Source organism: Alosa alosa, chromosome 24, assembly GCF_017589495.1.
Source record: "Alosa alosa isolate M-15738 ecotype Scorff River chromosome 24, AALO_Geno_1.1, whole genome shotgun sequence".
In the NCBI taxonomy this organism is placed as follows: Eukaryota; Metazoa; Chordata; class Actinopteri; order Clupeiformes; family Clupeidae; genus Alosa; species Alosa alosa.
This window is the reverse complement of record NC_063212.1, coordinates 12,118,519-12,143,908: the sequence shown is the minus strand read 5'-3', so window position 1 is coordinate 12,143,908 and position 25,390 is coordinate 12,118,519. Positions and strand designations below refer to the sequence as shown.

General features: G+C 42.4%; 1 protein-coding gene across 2 annotated transcripts; it reads right to left on the bottom strand.

The window, feature by feature from the left end:
• Positions 1 to 24,116, bottom strand: zgc:194930 (uncharacterized protein LOC557813 homolog). Of its 2 annotated transcripts, XR_007192593.1 has the most exons (4): positions 23,826 to 24,116; positions 7,839 to 7,891; positions 372 to 2,393; positions 1 to 80 (listed from the first exon to the last, which is right to left on the bottom strand). XR_007192593.1 is itself a non-coding variant. In XM_048235890.1 (3 exons), the coding sequence occupies exons 2-3, from the start codon at positions 7,868 to 7,870 to the stop codon at positions 1,562 to 1,564; spliced, it is 864 nt and encodes a 287-aa protein (XP_048091847.1). In that variant the 5' UTR covers positions 7,871 to 7,891; positions 23,826 to 24,116; the 3' UTR covers positions 1 to 1,561. The 2 variants fall into 2 exon arrangements, 1 of the variants encoding a protein (XP_048091847.1); XM_048235890.1 differs by having other exon boundaries at positions 1 to 2,393.
• Positions 24,117 to 25,390: the final 1,274 nt, after the last annotated feature.

Sequence of the window (25,390 nt, the reverse complement as noted above, 5' to 3'; positions counted from 1 at the left end):
TGAAATCAAATATTTTATTTATTTTTCCATTGTACACAAGACAACACCTCCTGCCAGTCTCCTGAGAAGCCTCCATGGTACTGTAGAGAGGAACCACAAAAATATAATCTCACTCACTCCTCTTTCCAATGTACAGTCATCCACCCTGATATAAAAATAGTCATATGTGGACTTCATTTCAAGCTACTTGGCAGTACATTTCATAGCACATTCATTGGCTATTTTCAAGACATACGTAACATAAAAAAAGAACAGAACTGAGAAATGAATTTGGCCTATAAACGTTGACTGGATTTTTGTCTCCATTTCAGTCTGAATATCCAAAAACTTCCTTCATTGAAAGGCATACTTGTTGAAAAACAAACATGTACCAGATGGAGCAGGAGTTCATGCTGTTCATGGCAGGAGCTGTAGTCCTGCATCCATGTGCTTATTCCACCGAGTGCAGCGTTCCAAATGTCTCCCTCGCCCCCCTCCGCTATCCCTCCCGAGGGTCCTTCTCGTAGGCCACTTCTTTATGTCGGATATCTGACACTATGGAGGCCACTCTTGGGATCACAGCCAAAGGGAGTCCCTGCCTGGTAGCCTCGAGTCGTCGTTGGCGGTGGCATCCTGGACTCACACCTGCCTGCCCCGCCGAGTGGGCTGCGGCGGCGGCACAGACGCTGACGACATGTGCGCAATGAGATGACAGGACGTACCGGCAGACCGGAGACAGACACCCCCGCCGCCATCGCTCCGAGCAACAGTCTGCCAGCTCCCAGTCACGTGTCAGACGTCTGGACCTCAGGCAGCGCTACCGCTGACATCATTGCATTATACGCAGTGTATAAATAACAGGAAGATAGTTTCTCTTTTTTTGTAACTATCACATACACAAGGCCTGGGTACAAAAGCATGTCTGAATGTCTGGGTTTGGGAAAATGCAGGTTCCCATGAAGCCTGAACCAAAAGTCCATGAGAAAATTGTAGTTGGGACATCAAATAAATATACAGATTACAACAAAAGACTTATTATTAAAACAAAAGAATAGAGTGCCCATTAAGTACACACAAACTGGAGTATGTCATCCATTAGAATCGGTGCACATACAATTGGGATATTTGGTATTTTTAAAATGGCAAGAGTGGAAAAAACATGGCAGTTAACCTTCAGAATGGTTGTATAGAATATTTGGGAATTGGAACAATTGGAACTTTGGAACAAGGAAGGTTTGTTTGAAGTAAGGTCTGATTCCCCAGGTGCGCATGGAAAATGCATGAGTTACTCAGGTAGAGCCTCCTTGGCAAAGTGGCAAAAATATCTAGTTCACTTATCAGTGGAAATGAGCTTTCACAGCCAAGTCACAAGCAGATTTTCGTAAACAGTTTCAAGTCACTCTTTGTCCACCATTATGGCAAGACTTGAATTTTCATTCAGACATGGAACTTCATTATGCTGATCTACAGAGGCTTTCTAAAAGCCTTGTAGAACCATCAAAGATATAAAAACTACCGAACAGTCTCCACGTTTATTTACAAAATTATCTATTCCCATCTCAGTCACATGACCCTGTGGGTGTCAGTCACAGTCCTCGCCTGCAGTGGCCGCCTCTAGTGCGGCCAGAGCCTCGGCCACCATGGAGTCCGTGACGCTCTGGCAGTCGTCCCTGTCCTCCCGTCCGTCCACCTCTCTCTGTCCCCTCCTGTCGTCCCCCGTCCCCGGCCTAGTGTCTGCCGAGGACAGGCTGGTGGAGCTGGTGTTGATGTCCCCGGAGAGGACACTGGCCTCGTCCCCCGTGTCCCCCAGGTACTCGGGGGTGCTGCCCACGCCACTCTCCCTCTCGTCGTCGTCGTCGTCAGGGTCTTTGCGGCCGTCCACGCAGCACTCCACCCCGTCCAGCCTGTCCTGGAGGATGTAGGGCTCAATGCGCATCACCGCGTTGCCACTCAGGAGCTCTCTGTCCCAGGGCCGCGTGGGGCCGCCGGAGGAGGGGAGCTGGTAGATGGGGGGCACACTTGGGAGCGGAGGGGCATATCTCAGGGTGGGCTGCTCCTTGTGTTGTGGAGTTCCTAGTATGTCAGGGTCCGTTCCACCTCCTCTGCCTCCTCCTCCTCCTCCCTTTCCGACGCCCGTCCATTCCGGGTTGGCGTTGCCGGCAGGAGGGCTGTTTCCGTGGAGGCGGTTGATGTGGTTGTTCTCGATGTCGAGCTTGGTGTTTCCGTCGGCGCCCGGGTTGGGGCCGGAGCCGACGCCGCCGCTGTTGCTGTAGCCCAGGTTGTAGAAGCCCTGCTTCTTCTGGAGCCTGTCGCTGTCCTCGGGCTCCTGCAGGTGGGGAACGTACAGCGAGCTGCCCGGCAGGTCCCTCTTACGCCCATGAACGTCCACTGGCACCGAGGGGTCATAGATGTAGCTGAGAGAGAGAGACAGAGAAGCACAGAAATGGGGGGAGAGAGAGAGAGAGAGAGAGGGAAATAAAACAATCAAAATGTGAATACTACAATCTATTCCTGTTCTGTTCAGAAAAAAACACCACTACATACATTTTCCCCATGCACACAACAGATAATCATCCATTTTCTCCATGCACACAGCAGATGATCATCCATTTTCCCCATGCACACAACAGATAATCATTCATTTTCCCCATGCACACAACAGATAATCCTCTACCATCTAGACCAACACTAGTGGGTACTGCCTATCACTATTTACAAACACAAACACAACAAACAAATCTACACTGGCATTTGCCTGCGATCATTAAACACACAAAGCCATCCACTGTATTAACAATGGGCACCATACAGTGATCCCTGTGCATCTCCCATACTTCTGATGACTGACTGGATTTGAATATCCACCAGACTTTGCATGGAGCTTATTATCCAGGTGTATGACGTCTGAAGCTTGTGCGTTGGCAGGCAACCATTAGACAGCAGAGAAATGGCCACAAATGTGCCTGTGTGATTTCCATATCTTTGGTTTCCTCATTGATGATCCTATTTCTGTCTTCCTAATCAAAATGGTCATGTTGTTTCAGGAAGTCACATGTTTTCAACACTTGCCACTTATATTTACATTACTGAAAGATACTGCGTGGAACGCCACTGGCATATCCTCACTCTGCCATGATGTTGCTCTCTAAGAATATTGGGAATACACTGTAGGTTTTTAGCATGTTCATGTGTAACCATTGTTTGTATTATGTGACATGAGTTTAGCTCTTTTGTCTTTGTAGTTTAACAAACTTGCTCGCGCACACACACACACACACACACACACACACACACACCTTTACACGATCCATTAATAACTAATGGTAATGGTGTACTTGTACCGGTCATGGGAGACAGTGTGAATGGCAGGTGAAAACAAAGAAGTGGAGGGGTTAAAAGGATAAAGAAAGAGTGTGTGTGTGTGTGTGTGTATGTGTTGTGTGTGTGTGTGTGTGTGCGTGTGCGTGGTGTGTGGAAGGTGGGGGACACACACACACAGCAAAGCATGTAGCCAGCAGCTGGAGATCAAGCGCTGCATCTTTGTCCTCTCTGCTTAGCATCTCCCCTCTCTCTCTCTAACTTTCTTCTTCCATCTGCTGTTCTCGCTCTTCACATTCATTTCTCTATCAGTACCTGGCTTTGTTTCTCTTACCATACCAGATATTACTCATTACTCACCCTCTAAAACGTATGACATTGTTGTAATCCAAGCTAGCAGTTTACTACAGATAAGAGGAAATACTATAGATAATACCGCATATTTGGATTCCCCAATTATATTAACCACAAGAGGCTTTATTAGGTTTTGGTTTGTGGGGATATATGAAAGACTGGACGGACAGGTATTCATTATGAAAGGGAGGGACACAAACTGTTCTCAATACTGGTCAAACTGTTGGAAAACACCTCCTGTGTGGGATGGGTGATAGTGTAGAGAAGTCTAAGATGAGGTGAGGCCACTGGATCACCCAGACAAAGCTACTAAAATATTTGCACTGCCAACACACACACACACGCACACATACACAAAGAGTAAAACACACACACACACACACAGAGTGAAACACACAGACACACACACACACATACACAAAGAGTGAAATGCAACCTCATTAACACTATAGCATTATAATTACACTGCTAAATCTGTTGATTATTAAAAATGTAGGGTGAGGCAGGTAAGCGTGTGTGTGTGTGTGTGTGTGTGTGTGTGTGTGTGTGAGAGAGAGAGAGAGAGCCAAGTCTCGTGTGTGTAGTGAGAGATCTGCATGACCCCTGAGTTCAATCTGTTTAGCCTTCTCAAGCTAAGCCCAGAAATGTGACACTGAGAGCAATTAAGAAGTTGTGTGCGTGTGTGTGTGTGTGTGTGTTTCTGTTCAGTCCTGTTTGTCCTTTCCACTGACCTAGCATCTGAGTATATCTTTCCAAGAGAATAGGAAACAGTGGCCCAAATCCAGCTAACCACACCAGGAACCACAGGGAATGAATTCCCACTCCCCAGCCATATAATACACAGTATAAATCTGACCTTATCTCACCATAAACAATTCATGAGAGAAGGATGGGTAACGAAACCGGAGGTTATAAATTCACACATTACATAATATCTGCTAAATGGTCATGTATAAGTAATGTTTAGGGGAGGACATAACTAATAACTAATGTGAGGCCTTAAAATAAACACGAGTGATATATTACTCCAGTATAGCAGGTTAGGAATAGGCGAAAGGGAGAAAGGTGGCAAGCAAAGAAAAGAGAAAGGTATCTGAGGTCAATGTGAGCTAAGACAATTCTTTATAAATCTTCCTCATAAACAAGGTGAGATGCAGCAGAGATAGGATTGGATATATTGCTAGAAAAGACGGCTAGAAACCAGTTAGCCTATGGCTCCCTTTTAGCTATAGGTTAGCTGTAGGCTAACTTGTCTAAGCCACTTCCAGTAAATTATGCTAAGCTAGGTTAACGTTGTCAGACTAGGTTATTGACACACAGAGAAGAGAAGGGTATGTAGCCCAGGGCTGCCAACTTTTCAAAAAACCTTGGAGTGAGATTTGGTGGGGCCAACCAAAATTTTGCTGCGGAAATGTTTGTTTGGCTCTGCTCAGCATTATACCGCATAAAAAAAAAAAAGTACATTGGTTCTCAGGTGTAGGGACCAGGGTCCCAGAGTTAAATTAACATTGGTATCAAAGGGATCTAGCCTAATGCTAGGACCATGGGCGATGGAGGCATTCTGAAGGTGGGTGGGACATTTCAGTGGGGGGTATGGGGGTCCTCCCCCAGAATTTTTTTTTTGGACTAGATGCAATTTCCTGAATTCTGGTACATTTTACCAGGTTATTTAGATACTTCTATATATAACAAAATAAAGCCAGCCTACGAAATTAATAAAAGTAAATCATGCATAATTTAAAAATAACTCAATATATAGGCTACTTGGCTGTTAATAAGGTTTCCATTACAGCACTGCGGACGCTCAATGATGATACAGTAAATTAAATATCAAACTAAAGCGAAAATGTCATGCTTTTGAAGGCCTACCATTGTGCAGTCTAGCTGTGGTTAGTGACGGATGCTGTTAATGGGGAGTTTTACATAAACCTATAGGTTATTATTTATTTGGCGCACAAACAGCACTGGTATTTCTCGACGGCAATAGTGGGGGTCCAAACTAACACTTTTAAAAAGTGGGTGGGTGTTTTGTAAGAATTTAAGAAATGTTTGTATATTTTAACTTTTAAATGCATCAATCTGGTGCACTTTTAAAAATAAATTCAGAGGTCAGACTTGCTTATTTTATGGAAATATTTGTGCTGTAGCCTAAGCTATTTTGCACTTCAGAATTATAACCATGCATACACAGGTGGAATAGTTATGGTGATATTGCAATAAGTTCACAACCACAAAAACATATGGTCCATTTCACAGTTCAGAAATGTTCAGCACTCCATGAAATTATGCAGAAGTGGTCACCTGTGTTTTTCAGCTAGTTCATTTAAGATAATATATTGGTCATTGTAATGGCCATAGCCTACAGGCTATTCCTTTTTCAGGATGTACCCATATCTGCATGATGTGAATGTTTGCATATGGCTTATGTCAGGCTTTATATCAATATTTGTGTCTCCTTATTTGATTTTCTTTATATTTTTGCATTAATGTCACTAGAAAGCATGGCAATATAAATATCATTTATCTGTGTAAGTGGGATTGGCTGGAACCTGACAATATAAGAACCATGATAGTGGGATAATCTACTGAGCAATTTACAAAAATGTATGTAGGCCTACTGACAAATAGTTTACATTAGAATACATTATAATTTCGCCCCAATGAGGCTATGTAGAAATGTGTTGCAATTTCAAAAACAGAGGCATGCTTTATATCCTCGTATTCGGTACGGTTTGCTGTTTATTGTGATATTAGGTTTGCCACATGTTGTGTGAAGGGTTAGTGAGATATTACAACCGAGAGTAATGGGTGTGCACTGTGTGCAAAATGCAAATATGATTAGCCTAAATTGCACGCCGGTTCAATGATAATTTTTTTCTAACCATTTATCACAGCAAGCTAATATCATTGGAAAGCTTAGATTCCGCTCGTTCACATGATGTGTGATATCATGTATAGGTTTAGTTTAGTTGAACCTCATCTGCCAGGTATTTGACCAACCACGTTGACACTTCAGCGTGAAAAATACTCAAAGCATAGGCCTACCTGAAGCCGGGGGAATGCGCCTGGGATGGCTTTTGAAGTAGCATCGCAAATGAGAGAAAATTTAGAAAATTCCACAGACAGGGGGTGCTCTTGAACCCTCTCACCGTCTCTGAAAGCATAACCGTGGCTCAACAGGTAGATCTATAGGCTAAACTCATTTTTCAGGCACCTGACCGACCGGGTTGACACTTCAGCGTGAGAAATCGTGGGTGTGGCGTGTGAGTGTGTGAAACTAATCAAATGCGTTTGTCTCACGGTCAATGCGTGAGAGTTGGCAGCTATGGTAGCCTCTTATCTAACTCTGGGGCAGACAGCAAATAAGCTAATATCCCAAAAATTTGGCTCATTCTTTTAAACTAGTGGCCAGCTCCAGGGTTCACAGCAAGTGCAAACTCCACCTAATCCCTGCTCTCCTCCCTGGGCCGACACACAAGCAAAGCACCTGCTACAGCAGCATGTTAGCAACTCCTAAACACTCAAACTCCATCCAGAAAACAGACACTGACAATCCTTTGGTCACACCTATGCTCACTCCCTTCATAAAGCATCTTTTAGTACATCTGTAATCTGCACCCTATATGCGTATTATGTACACGTGGACCATATGGTTCAAAACAATAAGGAGCCATATTGATGTATCTCTATTATGATGTCATCTCTATTATGATGTCTTTACATGGCCTCTACAGTCATAGATTTATCTTATCTTATAAGATAAGATAAATCCCTTTCAAGAGAGTTCCATTATCAGCATCATAGTTGGCCCCACAAGGCTTCCGTTTTAACATTCCATATGTTATCTTAATGCAGAGGAAGTAGATTGGGGCCCAAATAGAACGTTCTAACATTGTTTTTGTTTTTATTGTTGAAAGGGTCTATAGGACAATGGAGAGTAAAGAGGAGATGAGTAGGAGAGAAATGGGGTGTGGAATCGAAAAATGACCTCAGGCCAGAACTGAACCTGGGTCTTTGTGGGCACTGAACCCATATGTGATTTAAGATGCTGCGACAGATCCCCCACCATCAGTTCTTTTTTTTTCTTTATCTCCTGTGTCCAGTAAAAAGCATTCGGCATACAAGAGCCGCTTTGAGGTGTTATGCTCAATCATAGATGAATTAGAAGTGGGCAAATGCACTCTTACCTTTTGATCATCCGACAGCAATTGCAACCCATCTGGTCAGCTGGGTACAGGAGCTGGGAGGAGACAAAACATATTTTGGGGAGGGTCAGGTAAAAAAAAAAAGAAAAAAAAAATTAAAACCATTTAAAAAGAAAATTTTCACTCATACCAGCATTAGAAGGGGAGACACTGTAGCAGTGGAGCCTTGAGGCATGGAAAGATCAATATTACTCTCGGCTCAGAACACCTGCTGCCCCCAGCTATGTGAGCCCAAAGTCAAACAGACTGTCTGAAATGCTCACTGTATGGACCACTTAATCACTGAATTAATGTTTTTCATTCAGACCCATTGCATCATTCCAGTCAGCTGCTGCCGTTGACTGGAATGCACTACAAAAACACCTCAGACTGGTCAAATTCCTTTCCATCTCAGCCTTCAAAGACACCATCTCACACCTTCTCACAGATTCCTGCAACTGCTTCCCCTCCATTTGACCCTCCTCTCAATCAATTGTTTTCTTTTTTTGTTTTTATGTTTTCATAATTGTTTTTTTTTATATATATATATTCTGTGCTGTTTATGTAACCCTGTTCTTTGCTCGTGCCTGTATGTCTGAGTAGTTTTTATGTGAACCCTGTGGGTCCCTGTTGCTGTCTTGTTGTATGTCTGGACAGCTGTGTTTGTGTACTGTTGCTTCTCTATCCTTTCTCACGGCCCCTTTCCCCTTCTTCTCCAAGAAGCTTGTGCTTCTTGTCAGGCCATCACTGTAAATAAGAACTTGTTCTTAATGATCTGCCTGGTTAAATAAAGGTAAAATAAAAAAATAAAATAAAATTGCCTCAGGTGTATAAAATCAAGCACCTAGTCATGCAGTCTGAATTCACAAACATTTGTAAAAGAATGGGTCGTTCTGAAGAGCTCAGTGAATTCAGGCATGTTACTGTCAGAGGGTGCACCAAGCCAGGTCCATAAAAATGGTTGGGTGTGTTTAGTGTGGAAGAACGTGATTTGTCCATGCAGAGCCCTGACCACAACCCCTTCGAACACCTCACAAATGTTCTTGTGGATGAATGGGCAAGAACATCCCACAGACACACTCCACAACCTTGTGGAAAGTGTTTCTAGAAGAGTGGAGCTGTTATAGCTATCCTATGCATATACTGTAGATTTGTCATGAAGTGCCTGTGGGGGTATATATAGTGAAGGTCAGTCAGGGCCCAGAGAGCAGCAGACACAGAATTTTACCTGGCCCTGACTGGGCCCAGTTAAGGCCTAGTTAAGGCCCGGATCCAAAAGACCAAGACCACATCAGATTTATCCTTCAGAAAAATGGTCCAGCTACATCACAAAAAAATACCAGCTACATCACAAAATGACGCATTTTAATTTCTGGGAATGCATTAGTTGTGCCTCCTCTCTCTGTAGAGTCAAAAAGATGCAGCAACAAGAAAAGCAGGCATTTGGAATTTTTTAAGCACACTTGGTATTTTATCAGTATTTTAATAAGAGTGCTTTGGCAGTGTTCCCACAGTGATACGCCTCTAGAGTTGTTCCATTATTATTTTGTGTGAGAGGCAGATGGAGAGACAGAGAAACTTTGTCTTTGAGGTTCCCACTCACTCTGACACATGATTCCTGCCATATACTGTACAGTATGTATGTGGCAGTGGCGTGGTGGGTATGGTGGTGACACATGGCACGTCCAGCACTTGAGAAAGACATAATTTCTGTATCTCCACTTCTTTCCAACCCACAGTGCTATCCAGCCTGTGGCCTTGTACCTGCCCAGATTCCCCTAGGTCTGAGGCCGGTAACACGTGTATGGCAGTGTATGTGTGTGTGTGTGTGTGTGTGTGTGTGTGAATGGGTGAATGTGAGGCATGAAAGTGCTTCGGAAAGAAGGGCTATCTATACAAATGCAGTCCATTTACCATTATCAAACTTTGTCATTAGTCATTCTCACATTCTCTCTGTAACTTCTCCTTTCTGTGGTATCTTATCCTCCTCTCCAAGTCGACAGCAAACACATCTGCCTCTCTCTCTTTCCCATTCACTTTGTAAACATTTTCTGACCTGTCTTTATGTTGAGGGCTCTGGAGAAGGACACCATACATTTCACTTCAGTGAGCAAACCGAGAGAAAAAAAAACATATCCCTGAAAGCGTCAACTCTTCTCCCACTAAGTTACATCTAAATAGCTCCTTGAAAATGGCAAGGACACAGCCTTTTTCAAATTCTGAGCGTCAGTGCTGCCAAACCTTTATCCTAGTCTATCTTCTTCAAACACGAGTAAGCCTTTTTGCAAAATGGCCTCAAGCTGTTTATTTATTTAATTTCTGCATGCCCGTACGTACACCCACCCTCCAGAGGCTAATAACAAAAAGACACACACACACACACACACACACACACACACACACACACACACACACACACACACACACACACACATTCACAAACGCACACACACTCGCACACACACTTGTGTATTTTGTCATTTTTCAAAAATGTTCTGCTATTCAAAGTCAGCATGTTCATAGGTGAGTGTTCACTGCAGCAGTGTTAAATTCCACAGGCAAACTTGTCAGCTGACGCAGTGCTTATTGGAAACACAGGCTTTAGTCAAAGCCCAGCTCTGACCTCAAATAGCTGAACTACCAGTTGGATTTGCCCAATAGTTTTGCAATAGGGAAGGATCTACGGGCAATAACTAATGTGGTGCAAGCAGGTTGTGAGAGGATTAGCACCCAGCAAACAGGTTACGCTAAGCACACGTCACTGTGGTTTATGGGTTTCTAATTTACATGTAAATAATGTGGTCTTGTGCAAATGCTTAGTATTTGCATTCTGTTGGTTCATTAACTGACTTGATGCAGGCTTCGTCATTTAAATGTGTAGTTATTAACATAATGACTTGAGGCACCTCATGCTGAAGAACAAGATGAGAGTAACTCATTCAGAGATGTTATTTTTTTTTATTGAATTCATAGAGAGCCATAGATTTGCAACACTGACTAACTGGAGTAATGAACCTACAAATGTGTTTAGCCATCATAATTAGGAGTGCTCCACTTTCTCTCAAATGATAAGTACAGTGTTCGGTCTGGTGGTTATCCCAGAGCATTCTTCATTTAGCGCAAAAACAAATGAGCCTGACAAAACTCTAATTTAGGAACAGGATAGTAAAATATTGCGCCAGAGAGTTCAATTCAATTTCTCTGACAACCACAGAGTCGGAGGAAGGGGGGGGTTGTCAATACAGGATACTGTGGAGATGTGGAGCTCAATCCCTTTTCTGTGACTCTTGCCCTGCCCAACCCATCCATCCACCTACTGTGTGCCACATGCACAAACCAATGCCTGACAGTCACACCAACGCTACCGCTAATCGCTCTGGTCTCATAATTAGTGCCCAGCTGCAGCCAGTGGCAGACACCTGGCGACCTGCGGAGAGACGTGATTAGCCCAGTGGGAACATGTCTGAAAGGGTTTCACAGTCTTCGGTGCCCGCCGTCAAAACCCTGTGATTACAGATGTAAGGACTGACAAATGGGCACGATTGGTGTGACTAGCGCTTGTAGGGTCAGACTGTGATCAACACTGGGCCTTTAGTGAGATACAGCCTTCTTGAAGGTAATACATTCATGTCTATTCACCCACATAGACTCAATGGTCCTAATTAAAATTACAAGCAGAATGCCACAAATTCAACTTCTGCTGCCTGCAGATATCCTCAGAAACATCTAATAATACTAAACAACAAGAGATTCTCAACAAGACATTTTTGTATCTAATTGACTTTACTAGCATGCAAGCACTCTGGCACCATTCAATTCCACTGTTACACAGATCAAAAGCGCCAAGATGCAATTACAGCCTACTGGTACTCCGTTGAGGGCTTTTTCATTTTTTTCCCTCTATTTACACAAAAGCAGGGTTTTATTATGGTCTGTTTATTATGGTCTGTGTTTCATTGGCGGTTAATGTTTGCGTTATTTCGCTCCACGGTTTCGCTAGATGCTGGTTCGTGTGGGAAGTGGTACCAACAGTACGGAAAGGACACCGAAGGGAGAAGGCCTGTTGTCAAACAGAACCCACTAGAACAAACCGGAACTCAGGAGTACAGAGCAAAGCCAGAGGACTGAAGTCCTCTAAAAGACTAAATGTAAATGAAGTCACCTGAGCAAAATGTTTTAAAATGAAGTGAAGGTTGAATGAGAGACAATTAGAAGGGAAGGGAGGAGGGAGAACGAGAATACTGACCAACATTTTGGATGATCTCATTTAAGGTTATAGATTCTTTTTCTATGGTGTTTCAAAATAGCTGGACAATTATGTCTGTAATTTGATTTTTAACTCTTACTTCCTGAGAGCAAAATGTCAACTACGGACCAGCCCTGGGCCTAACCCTCTGCTTCAATTGCTGAGGGCGTTCACTCAGAGAGTGAAAATAACGTTGTGTGTGTGTGATTCGATTCTCTGAATGTGATGTGCCAGCTGAGTGCCAACCCCTGTGCCCAGTAGAGCACAGATGTCCGACACCCAGCTGCTCAGACACACACCTGACTTCCAGCCCTTTCCAAAAAAGAATTGTGTGTGGTTTCACCAGCCTCTGCCAGACAGGTTCACATTGCACCGTATGATATATGCATGTTTACATGAAAAAAATATGTCTAAGGCATTTGAGAATTTCTACGTTTGAAGCATGAAGTATCCACACGTATGTTATTATGTATTCAACTTCAGTTCCTGGTGATGGTAAGTAACTTTCGTAATATGGCAGAACGATTATAGTAAAGGCAGGAAATGTTTTTAAAAAAACAACCTGATGGAAAACAGAAGTGAGAAAAAAATCTCCCAATTTTCCCAATCATTTCAGGGTGTCTTTCAGTGCAGGGGAAATTGAAACGTTCCATCTTGAGGGAAAGGAGGGTAAAAAAAGAGGGGGGAGAGTGTCACTAGAGAGTTAAGGACCACAAGGAAGAGTGGCCAAGGAGGTGTGTGTGTGTGTGTTTGTGTGTGTGTGTGTGTGTGTGTGTTTGTGAGAGATAGAGAAAGAAAGAGAGAAAAGTTAGATAGCTCCGGCGATTGCTCCCAGCACCACTGAAGGGGATTGAAGGCGCAGGGCCATTCTGCTGCCGGGTCCCTGTTCCATTTAAACAAATTGGATTTTGTGTGTGTGTGTGTGTGTGTGTGTGTGTGTGTGTGTGTGTGTGTGTGTGTGTGTGTGTGTGTGTGTGTGTGTGTGTGTGTGTGTGTGTGTGTGTGTGTGTGTGTGTGTGCGTGCGTGTGTGTGTGTGTGTGTGTGCGTGCATACAGCCGTGCGTGTGTGGTGTGTGTGTGTGGTGGTGGGGTTTATTCCTTCACTTGGCCGTAAGAGGTCCTCCAGGGAGAAGGGTCCTGCTCCGTGCCAGAGAGCAGGAAGAGATGACTGATCTATCCATCTAGCCCTCAATCTGCACCTGCTACAGGAGGGCTGCGAGAGTCTCAAGCTCAACTTGAACACTGGCACAGGCTCACACCAAGCAAAGTCCTCCTCCTCCTCTTCTGCCTTTCTTCTGAACCCCTTAACTATGTGATCTATAATGTAGATCAGCACAGTAGTGTTGTCACGATACCAATACCACGATATTATGACTTCGATACGATACCTGCCATAAATATCACGATGCTCGATACTGAAACGATACTACGGCGAAATCCTAAGATATCTGGAAAAGAAAGGACTCATACCTCCTCCAAGTGTATTGAGTCATTTGTGTTGAATTCGGTGCACTTTTGTAGTGTGCAGGGAAATTCTGGGTTCTAAACTTCCTACATAATTATTATTTTTATAGTCAGTAAAATAGTAGCCCTACTTTGTCCTTTATTTTTTGTTATAGTTCATTTACATTGTGTTGTGTTTTGCCAATAAAGTAGCTTTAAATAGCCAAACTAGGCTAGATCAAGGTCAGTGTTGAAATTACTGCATGCAAATCACTGAATGCTATGCAGAGGGGCCTAATCTTTAGGCCATCTGATGTACAGTATAGGCTTCCCTAGGCCTTCCTGTGTTCATGGGATTTCTCAAAGTCAAAAAGTCAAAGTCAGCTTTATTGTCAATTTCTTCACATGTTCCAGACATACAAAGAGATCGAAATTACGTTTCTCACTATCCCACGGTGAAGACAAGACATATTTTACCAATTTAAGTCCACAGACAAACATAACATTCAAGTAAACAAAAAAGTAAGTAAATAAGTAAATAAGAGGGCACATATAATAATGAAAAAATAAGAGCAGCAAAATTTGGTTGAAATTGTGCATAGACAGTCAATAAAATACTAGTGCAAAGTCAGGCCAATAAAAGGCTTGGGTAGTTCTGTTTGACCCTAAGTAATAAAGAAAGTGGCATAGTGGTGCAAGTTATGTAGGAGCAGCAGAAGTGTTGTGTTTTTCAGGACAACAACACCAAGTTGTAAAGTGTACAAGTGTGCAAGTGTTCAAGTGTGCAAGTGGGTAGTGCATGGCCATTGTGGGTTCAATGTCCAGGATGTTATGTAGCTGAGGGTGGAGGGGGGAGAGGAGGGAGAGTTCAGCATCCTTACAGCTTGGTGTATGAAGCTGTTGGTGAGTCTGGTAGTGCAGGAGCGCAGGCTTCTGTACCTCTTCCCAGAGGGCAGTAGATCAAACAGATTGCGGCGGGGTGACTTGCATCACTCACAATTTTGGTCGCCTTGCGGGTGAGGTGGGTGGTGTAAATGTCCTTCAGGGGGGGGGAGTGAAGCACCAATGATCCTTCCAGCTGTGTTCACTATGCGCTGCAGGGCTTTCCTGTTGTATTCAGTGCAGCTTCCACCTCCCCACACAGCGATACAGCTGGAGAGGATGCTCTCAATGGTGCCTCGGTAGAATGTGGTCATGATGGCTGGTGGAGCACTTGCTCGCCTGAGTTTCCGCAGGAAGTACAGGCGGCGCTGAGCTCTCTTCGCCAGTGATGCAGTGTTGGTGGTCCAGGAGAGGTCTTCACTGATGTGCACCCCCAGGAATTTGGTGCTGCTCGCACCAAAAAAATTTCTTTGACAGTTGCAAAGGGAAAAATGTGAGGATAGTCTTCTTTGAGCCCAGTGTACAAGTACGACGTTCCAACCACTCAGGTCTTCGTCAGATAGGCCTACACCATTACCTGTTGCAATATGTCTGTGTGCATTCCTACATTAGCCTACGTCTATTTCTTTGATAACATGATTTGCTACCACGTAACAATAAGCCGCTATTATTATTAGGACTCAACACGCTTTGGTGGTATTATATGCTGTGGGCTTTAATTAGCGCATTTCGGGTATCCTATCCTACATCTGGGCAATACTTATTGAACAAATTGCAGTCTATATGGCATGACAAATATTACCAGTAGTACTGACCGAACATGAAATAGATTGTTTACAAGTTATGGTAATGTTATTCTGGCGTGAACATTGCACTTTCATCACGTTAGCACCCTATTAGGGGTTTGCACGGACGTCACGTTCTGGCCGGTAACCATGGTAACCCAGCACGCGCGGCACACGCGAGTATTATGCACTTTGGATATCTTAAGTGATTGTGTCTAAACAACAGAAAAGCTCATCAAAATGCGTCAAAGATGCAAAGGCATATAGGGCAGGACTTGGACCACAAGAAAATGTGTGATGTTTCGAGAAATTACATTTTATTGGCAGCGCAGATCCATATGAGTTGGGTGAGGGAGCGAAGTACCAAGTTCAACCACAAAGCCCCCCTTCCTCTGATAACTTCTGGCATTATTCTCCTTTCTCCCTGGTTTTTTAATAACTTTTGGAAGTCGATACCTACACCAGATGTTTTTCTCAGTCTGACCTATTGGTACAACCTAAAACACGGCAATAACTAACCCTTTTCCTTGACGATGTTAGGGATTTACTTCAGTGCCTAATGCTTTCTAATGAGGCGAGTATCTCCAATATGGCAACGTCCAAATCTGATGACACGTCGTGCAAACCCCTAATGATTACAGCTCGTTATGTCTCGTCAAAATGATTACAGCTCGTTATGTCTCGTCAAAATTCATTGATGAAGGAAGGTTAGCTTTATCCCAGAGAACCATACTCGTTTCACTTAGGCTAGACTAAAACAGAAGAGAAGAACTTGCCACTAACCATGTAGTCGTGTTTTCTATAGCATATTCGTTAACCTGTCGTTCTTTGAACAAAAATGTTGGGATATGTCTGCGAGGTGTTAAGCCAAGTTCCATGCGTAGCCTACTGCTTTTAAATGACTTTGAAACATATTTCACAAACGGGCCTCTGTGTACCTGATGGCTTGCCTTCACTATTCGCGATGTATCCGAAATAGTTGCAGATTTCACTTCACCTTTTGTTTTATCCACAAGACCGAGGACGGTCGGCAAAGAACTACTGTATGTTGACGTTGGCTGCGCACTCACTCACTCACTCACTCAGAGCTGCCTGCTTGACACGCCCACTTGCCTAGATGCGTGCAAGGAGCAGTGAGAGCAGTAGTTCACGCAGACACAGAACGTTAATTTTAATAAAGTATCGATTCTAAAAACGTCGGAAATCATATCATTTTTTGCATGAAGGCATCGTGAGTATCGATTAGTATCGATACACCGTGCAACACTAAAGCACAGTAGTTGTGAAATATAAATATAGATATGTATGCATGTGTATATATTACACACATATTAGATATAAACAAGACACCATCACTTTCTCCACCACACACACACTATCATCATCACCTCACAAACACATCATCGCATGAACAGCAACGTAAGCATGCCAAGCAATACTACATAAAGACACACACACACACACACACACGCAAGGGATGCACCATTGGCTAACATCGGTAGCAGCCAATATCACCCTTGCTGACTGACATCAGCTATCTGCAAATTTATACTTGAAAATTGTTCAGTTATACATTTTTCATTAATGTTTTTGTTCTACTCTACTGAAGGAAATAATTAATAACAAAAACTATGTAAACAAAGAAAGAAAAAACGTTGGTATCAGCACTGGTTTTTGGCAAATTGTTATTTTATACATTGGTATCGATATCTGCCCAGAATTTTACAATCGGTGAATCCCTAACACACAAACACACACACATCCACACACTCATACACACACACACATACATGGCCCTTTTAGTCCATGCAGCTGTATGACACAAACCTCACACTGTAGTCTGTAAACCCTTCAAAGCCAAGTTGCTCCAATCCGTCACACACACACACACACACATACATACCCTTCACCCATAACATTACACACTCAGCACTACTACAGCACTGCCACGGATGGCGGAGTGCATTCTCCACACTTGGGCAGCTCACATCGCTGGTCCCTTTTCATGTAAAAGGCGGTAAAGTCCTCAAAGAGCCTGGCCGCATTGACAGACGCTGGTGGTTTGTCAAAACTGGCAAAGCCAACAGCCCTGTGAGCAGGTAAACACCCCAGGCAAGAACGGATACTGAGTGTTAACCTACTTTATATGACACTCTACAACAGTGTTTAACCAACATCTCAAGAATACACATTCAGATACACACACACACACACACACACACACACACACACACACACACACACACACACACACACACACACATACACAAGACTTAAACCTTCTGACAGAGCACACACACACACACACACACACACACACAGCACACACACACACAAACACACACAAAGACTCACCCCTTGCAAATACCCACAGCAAATTCAGGGTTAAGTCAACTTTGAAGAACTGGTTTAAAAACTGGCATGCTTTGGTGAAGTGTTAAGTATTATTGTTTGAACACTGCTGACAGACTTGGTGGATGTGTGGGCTTGTGTTGATAGTACAAACATGACATGCCTGACATCATGGATCATCTCTCCAAGCCAAGGAAACAATTTAATTAATATCTAACCACACAGCCTAGTTCAAAAGTTCTCGCCAGGCTTTTTTTGATGTACTGAAATTAAGTGTTTAATTTCTTTCTTTCACAATAGAATGACGATACTAGCGCACCAGTGGTGATGTGAACAAGTGACATCCACTGACTCTGTGATGCCCTTACAATGGTTAACTTATATAACCAGAGCTGAAAGATGTTTCTGTGTATATAAGAATGTGTGTGGGTGGTGTGTGTAGTGTGTGTGTGTGTGTGTGTGTGTGTGTGTGTGTGTGTGTGTGTGCATGCATGCAAGCAAGTGTCTATGTGCAAGTTTGTATGAATGAAGTCAAGATGTGGCTACAGTAAAGGTGGCCAAAGTAAAGGCATATCTGTGTCATGATGGTAACATGTAGGAGAGGGTGTGGTATCCTGAGAAGCAGAATAACAGGTTCCTTCTCTACCTCTCTTACATTAATACTCCTATCTGTATGGAACAATACATATCATATTTTGTGTTTGAGTGTGTAAAAAAGACACTGAGGGCCAGATGTACTAACGCGTTTGCGCCCACTTCAGGCGTATTTGTTTCACAACGTGCGTGTAAAATCATTGCGAGGTATGTACAAACAGGCCGCAATAATGTAAAAGCGCAAACTGCCTGTCGCGGGAGCTGAACATGGCTAATTGTGTTTTTCGTGTCATGCATATGCATTCATGGGAGGATCCAGGGGAAAGTGGGAGTTTAGTGTAAAAAGATGGGAGGGGAAGCGTAAAGAGCGCCTAATTATGTATTCCGTGGTATGTACAATGACTGCTCCTGAAAGCGCACGTCTATTCTGTGCCTAAATACTTCCGCCTTGTAAAAGCAGGTATTAATCCAAATTGCAGTTCAATGCGTCAATAAGAGAACCTTTCAAAGACAACAGAATCGCTATTTAGAACACCAATACCACAAGTATTTGTACTATCAAAAGCAACCTTAACTTTCGTTGGCCTTTTGAATGTCTTACTTTCACTTTCACGTCATTCACTTAAACTTTCCTACTTGCTACAGTAGATTTGACCAATTTTCCATAGCCTACGTGCACAAGTACTTTGAGTAAAACTACTAATCTTCATTATCTCCCTGCTTGTTGACATCATATCATGTATGGTATACATGTAATTTCATGATCGCTAAACGTTTGATTCTTTTTAATGTTGTCATCAGTTAACTTCCTTCAACTGCGCTTGTATAGGCTCTGCCATTCAGTTATGGACGTTCGTAAACTGCGTTTATGGGCGGAGAAAGGCAGAGAAAGGCGCAGTTTACACTAGTTTGATAAATACGACGGAAACTTGGGTCTGACAGTGTTCGCAATCTGCGGTTTGTCCATGACGCTGATAACGCTACGTACTGAGGGCCAGATGTACGTACATTTGCGAACGTAGCGTTATCAACGTCATGGACACACCGCAGATAGCGAACGCTCTCTGACCCAAGTTTCCGGCGTATTTATCAATCGTTCAATCCTTAGTGTAAACTGCGCCTTTCTCTGCCTTTCTCCGCCCATAAACGCAATTTACGAACGTCCACAACTTAATGGCAGTGCCTACATACAAGCACAGTTGAATGAAGCTAACTGATGACAACATTAAAAAGAATCAAACGTTTAGCGATCATGAAATATACCATACATGATAAGATGTAAACAAGCAGGGAGATAATGAAGATCAGTTCTACTCAAAGTACTTGTGCACGTAGGCTATGGAAAATTGGTCAAATCTACTGTAGCAAGTAGGAAAGTTTAAGTGAATGACGTGAAAATGAAAGTAAGACATTCGAAAGGCCAACGAAAGTTAAGGTTGCTTTTGGTAGTACAAATACTTTCACCACAAAAACTGCTGCTCTAAATAGTGATTCTGTTGTCTTTGAAAGGTTCTCTTATTGACACATTGAACTGCAATTTGGATTAACACCTGCTTTTACAAGGCGGATATATTTAGGCGCAGAATAGACGTGCGCTTTCAGGAGCAGTCTTTGTACATACCGCGGAATACATAATTAGGCACTCTTTACTCTTCCCCTCCCATCTTTTTAAGCTAAACTCCCACTTTCCCCTGGATCCTCCCATGAATGCATATGCATGACATGACAAACGCAATCTGCCACTTTCAGCTCCCGCGACAGGCAGTTTGCGCTTTTACATCATTGCTGCCTGTTTGTACATACCTCGCAATGATTTTACACGCACATTGCGAAACAAATAAGCCTGAAGTGGGCGCAAAAGCGTTAGTACATCTGGCCCTGAGTTGGGTGTGGTATCAAAGAATGATAAGAAAACAAAGACAACAAACTATTTTTTCCCCAGGAAAACTGATAAAATCTTATCATAACATTTCAGCATGTCAAAAGGTAAGAAGATATCCCAGCATAATCTCAACATAATTTGCCTCTTCCTTATCAATCTGATATCTTTGCAAAGTGGTTATGAAGTCATTTTCAGGACCTATTTCCTTTTGTTATGGGAACACCCTCCCCTATCAACCCTCTGATTAAATAATGAGTAAAGGCATTAGTAGGTAATAATCTCAGATCAACCATTAGCTCCACTATGGTGCATAAAGTGCTTTGGTACAATAACTTATGAGAAATACTAAACAGCCATGAAAACAGGTGACCACACCTCAAGTCTGTGGTCCTGTTCATTTGCATAAGGTAGGCAAAGCCAGGTGCGTTACCATGGCACTGGTTGCTAGAGCTGAATGCTGTCATAGCAACATAGGTATACAAAAATGTGTTCTCCTGAGGTCACCCCATCATGACTTACAAATGTGCCACCATTTCTATACTGAGTCCTTTTGTAATATTGTATGTTCGTTGATATTGTATTGACATTATTGTTGTCATTACTATCCTTAATGTAGTCCTACCAATGTGTATTGTTTATTTAAATAAATTGCATAATTGTATTATATAATTGTATTTAAATTGTATTGTTATATCGCCTTGGACAAAAGTGTCTGCTTAATTACATAAACATAAACATATACATAATATACAGTGTGTGGTTAGGATGCAGGATGTAGGCCTTTGCGTGTGTACTAGGAGCGGGGTGAGGTGGTGATGTTGGTAGCCTATAAGTGCTTTGGAACCTGTCCCTTAATTTGCTTTTTTTCAATCCACCACCAGTTTAACTTTGTTCGCAGCATTTTGTTCATCTGTTTTTTTTTTTATTTGACTAGCTAATCTTTTTGAATCTGACTTGGTAATCTAATGTTTCTGTGCTATTTTAACATCAAATAATATAATCTGTAAAGGGGCATTCCCTCCAACATTCCACACACCCTGGGCAGCCTCAATCTGCCCTTGCCAAAGTGTGCACATGGTCTTGTTCTTGAGATATCTTTCCGTTGAATTTAAAACAGTCAGTGTTATGACTAGACTGAGGTCAATGACCAGTAATAGCAGGGGGGAGGCAATGAGATGACACAACAAACAAACAGGCTCATTATGAACTGTCATGGGGCTGTGGAAGAGGCTGCTATTATGATGGCAGGAGCCTTAGGCTGTCTATGTGCCTCCCAAAGCCACCATTACGAATTGGGCGCTTCACCACATGCAAACACACAAATAAATAAATAGACAGAGAGAGAGAGCGAGAGAGAGACAGAGAGTTACTCTACAGAGACTTCATCAAAAATTTAAACTATGTCACTGCTCTTATGACCTGTGTAATAATAAGAACTGTTATTTATTTGTGATAGATCACAAGCAATAGGCATCAAACTAAATGCTCAGGTATTAGAATTCCTGAGTCATAGACAACATTCTACAGAACACGGTCAAACTCCACAGAGAGATCCCAGTGCACAGACGTAACACAGGCCACATACAATACAATACTTGTAAGCGTGCGGTAGACCACACAGACAACCACGTAGTACTGACACAATAGAGATACAGTATGTATTACAGAGACCACAGACACAACAATATGATCACAAAGAGTGCAGGTGTGCCAGTTTGGCTGGTGATCATGTTAACTTGTGATATTTGCATAAAATCAGTGAATATTCAAGGCTCCTGCCTACTCATTAACAAGGCTCTGCTCAGCCTTCGCCCCTGGAGAGGTTGTCATTTCCACAAAGTGTTTGCAAAGTGAGATAACAGATATGAGGATCTCTGAAAAATGTGCACCAGTTAATGTCTAATGCATGTCCACTTATGCATTATCAACACACAATATGAAACATGCTATGTGACCAGAAAAATAAAACAAAGTTACCTTAAGCATTGAAGCTTCACATAGGGTTCAATATTAAATGTATATCTTTAATTTCGTTTGACAAAATAAGCTGTGTCACTGTCACAACATGAGCCTTTATTTTATTTCAATATTTAGACAATTTCTTCATTGGCACTGTGATCGTGATACGAAGGCTTGAGATACAGAGACTTGGTGTAGTGGAATACGCAGTCCATCGTTTGCATTCACACAATGTTTTATTGTATTATATCACACATTGTTGCCTATCACGTGTGGACAATGCACTGAAGTGGACATTCATTGAAAGCGATGTCCGCGTTTTTTCGGCGAGATTCATTTGTCGAACACCAGGGGCGGAGGCAGAGCAGAGCCCTGTTAAGAACTAGACAGGGCATTGTTGAATATTCACTGTTTTTACGCAAATATCACCAGTCAGCATGATTACCAGCCAAACTGGCACACAGGCACAACACAAAGACATATGATATGACAGAGGTGGGACATAGCCTATAGATAACCAACAGTAAAGTTCAGCCCAAAGAACACTGACTTTGTACTGTAGATACTGTAGAATGGCACAGACTTTATCTAGCGGAGATACTACAGGGCCTAGATAGCCATTGGTCAGTCCAGTCCAGGCTATAGTTAGCCGTCTGAGCTATGGGTGGCTCAGGTCAGCGTTTACAGGTAAATATAACCATCCCCTCCTTGGTCAAGTACCAGTTATCAATATCATGATCATGATACTGGTTTCACACATTCTCTCTCTCTCTTTCTCTCTCTCGGGCACACACACACACACACACACACACACACACACACACACATTATGTCTCACTGCTCCTCTTTCACGCACACACTTGCACATTTGATGAAATATATGACAAAATGCAATATGGATTGATTTACACCTCAGTGTCAACACAAAAAAATACCATGACATCATGGCATAAAGCTGTATTTACTGGGGCCACACCTTCCAGAGTGTAGCATTTGAGCATTCTCAATCCTCCCAACACAGTAAACAAAGGCTTTCTCTCAAGCTAGTTATTTAACTAAGCAAACAACAATGGGAAAACTCATATTGACCTTCACCTAAGTCTGATTAGCTGTATGCTAATGCTTACTTTACTGAGTCACTGTTGAAGCCAGATGAAATTAAATGTTTGCTCATTTGCCAAAGATATTGCACATCATGTGTTTTCTCAATAGAATATGAACAATTGTGATAATGTATTTCATGTTTTACTGTTATTTAATACCTAGAATTACTGCTAATAAATGTTACATCAGATAATGCAAACAGTGGTTGAATCTTAATTAAAAAGCCAAGAGTGAATCACCACACCGTGTGTGCTTGTGTGTTATTCTGACTATTACTTAAACTCCATGGGGGGCTTAGTTCTCCACACCTGGCTAATGAGCATGCTGTTGTCTTCCCATCAACCATATGCTCTAAGTGCCTCAACTAAACTTACAAGTAGACAACAATCTTAAGCCTATCAAGAACAGTTTTCCCAAACAAATAAAGTGACTACAAAGTTAGCATAAATGCAATAGCTTTATAATTCCCACTCTTAACAAACGCAATTCTTTTTCTTATAAATTGAGAGCCTATCAGGATATGGTTACTTCTGTTACGCTTTCGATATCTGTTTATGAATATATTGGTACAATGATGATAAGATGTTTTTTGTATTACACATAAATACTGTCATAATGTAGGCTACATTTTACAATGACGCATGTACACTGCATAATGTATAGTTTTGGTGCGCGTAACAGGTGTACGAACGTTACTCTACGATTTATTTTCAACACATCCACAGTCCAGAAATTCAGCCTACCTGCTGCGCTGTCGACTGAGAAAGGCCCGTATGCCGGTAGTATTATGATTTCACGGCCACCACAGTTCATTTAATTCCCTGAGTCCTCGTCTTCTTTAAAATTCACAAAACATCAGAGTGGAGAAAAAGTTCGCTTGCCCGCAAGGACTGGATGCGTGTCACTTGTCTGCAGTACATCGTTTAACTTCGTCTCAGCTCCAGACTGAGTGGTAACTCCTCACGGTGTTTGTTTTCTTCTGTCGTAGTTGCCCCAGAGGAGAAGTTCCCCCCGTGACTACACTCTCCCGTATCTACAGCCCGAGGCTTGCCTATTTGAATTTCAGATAGAAGTCAAAGCACTGCCTGGCTGGTATAGGGTTTTTTCGTGGCGTGGTCATGACGGACCATGTGATCACGGATCACAAACATTCTCCTATACCCATTCCACAGTATTTAACTGCTCAGTTGCCGAATAGGCCCACTCCACGAGACCTTGACTGGAAAACTTCTGTTTATTGTGTGTCTATACGTTTTCTCTTCTTTTATTCAAATGAAAAACTGTAATTGCTGTGTAGGAATTCCCTTACAAATCCATGACAACTATTCACAAATATACACTATACAAATAACAATTTCTTATCAGAATAGGATCTTTTGTCAACATATTGTAGCCTAAGAGTTTGTTATCGAAAAACGTAAAACGTAAAACGAAAACAGCTCCTATGGATATAAAAGGGGTTGACAGTGTCAGCATTACTGTGGTTATTGCTTGCAGTCTTCTTCCCAGTAAAAAAAAAATGACTCATATTTCTTTATTCATCTTCTCCTTCCACAGTGTCATTTGACCTGAGGAAGATGGAAAAAGCATTTAGTTCTGCTATGAGCATGAAAGGCCACATATCCTGTTACTGGCCACGGAACCTTTCCCTGCAGTCCAAGACCAGTTAATCTGTAATACACATGTACATATAGACCACAGTAGAGGCTTTGTGTTGCTTAATGAAATTCTCCTTTGAGTCCAACCTATTATGGGGCCCTGTTATCTATTTACTTCCAGTGCTGTAATGAGTGGAGTGGAGTGGACCATGACTAAGTTAAACCCTAACTAAATACAACCCTGGCCTTCCAAAAGTCATCACTGAAGAGACCCAATGATGAAGTTAGGGAATGGCCGGATCTAGAATAGGGCTGGGAAGGGCAATGCCCCTGCAAATATTTCTTCTGCCCCACCTAATTGGTCAATTTTAATTGACAGCTATTGAATCTGCCAATCACACTTTTCTAATTCGTCCCGTCTGAATTTCGAGGGTGCTGATTTGCTGGTTGGATAGTATAAATAAGCTACCGGAGCAGCAGCGACGCGTTCCCCTACCATTCCACACTGCATCACTGCATGTTTCATACTTAAGTAGAGAGGGCTTAGCTATATTTCCATTAAGGTTATAGGCTACTAGATATAGATTCTTGTTGCTGGTTTAAATAAAGACCTTTTTTAGTTTGAAAAAGGTTTGTTTTTAGCTAATGTGCATGTTAGCTTTCTAAGGTGATCTAGCCAGTTAGTTTGTTAACATTGATCATTCATTAAC

Excerpts from the sequence above, each read along its gene's own strand:
- zgc:194930 (XM_048235890.1), bottom strand. The coding sequence starts at position 7,870 with ATGGGTTGCAATTGCTGTCGGATGATCAAAAG. Across the intron at positions 2,394-7,838 it reads TGCTGTCGGATGATCAAAAG|CTACATCTATGACCCCTCGG; the intron begins GTAAGAGTGCAT and ends TCTCTCTCTCAG.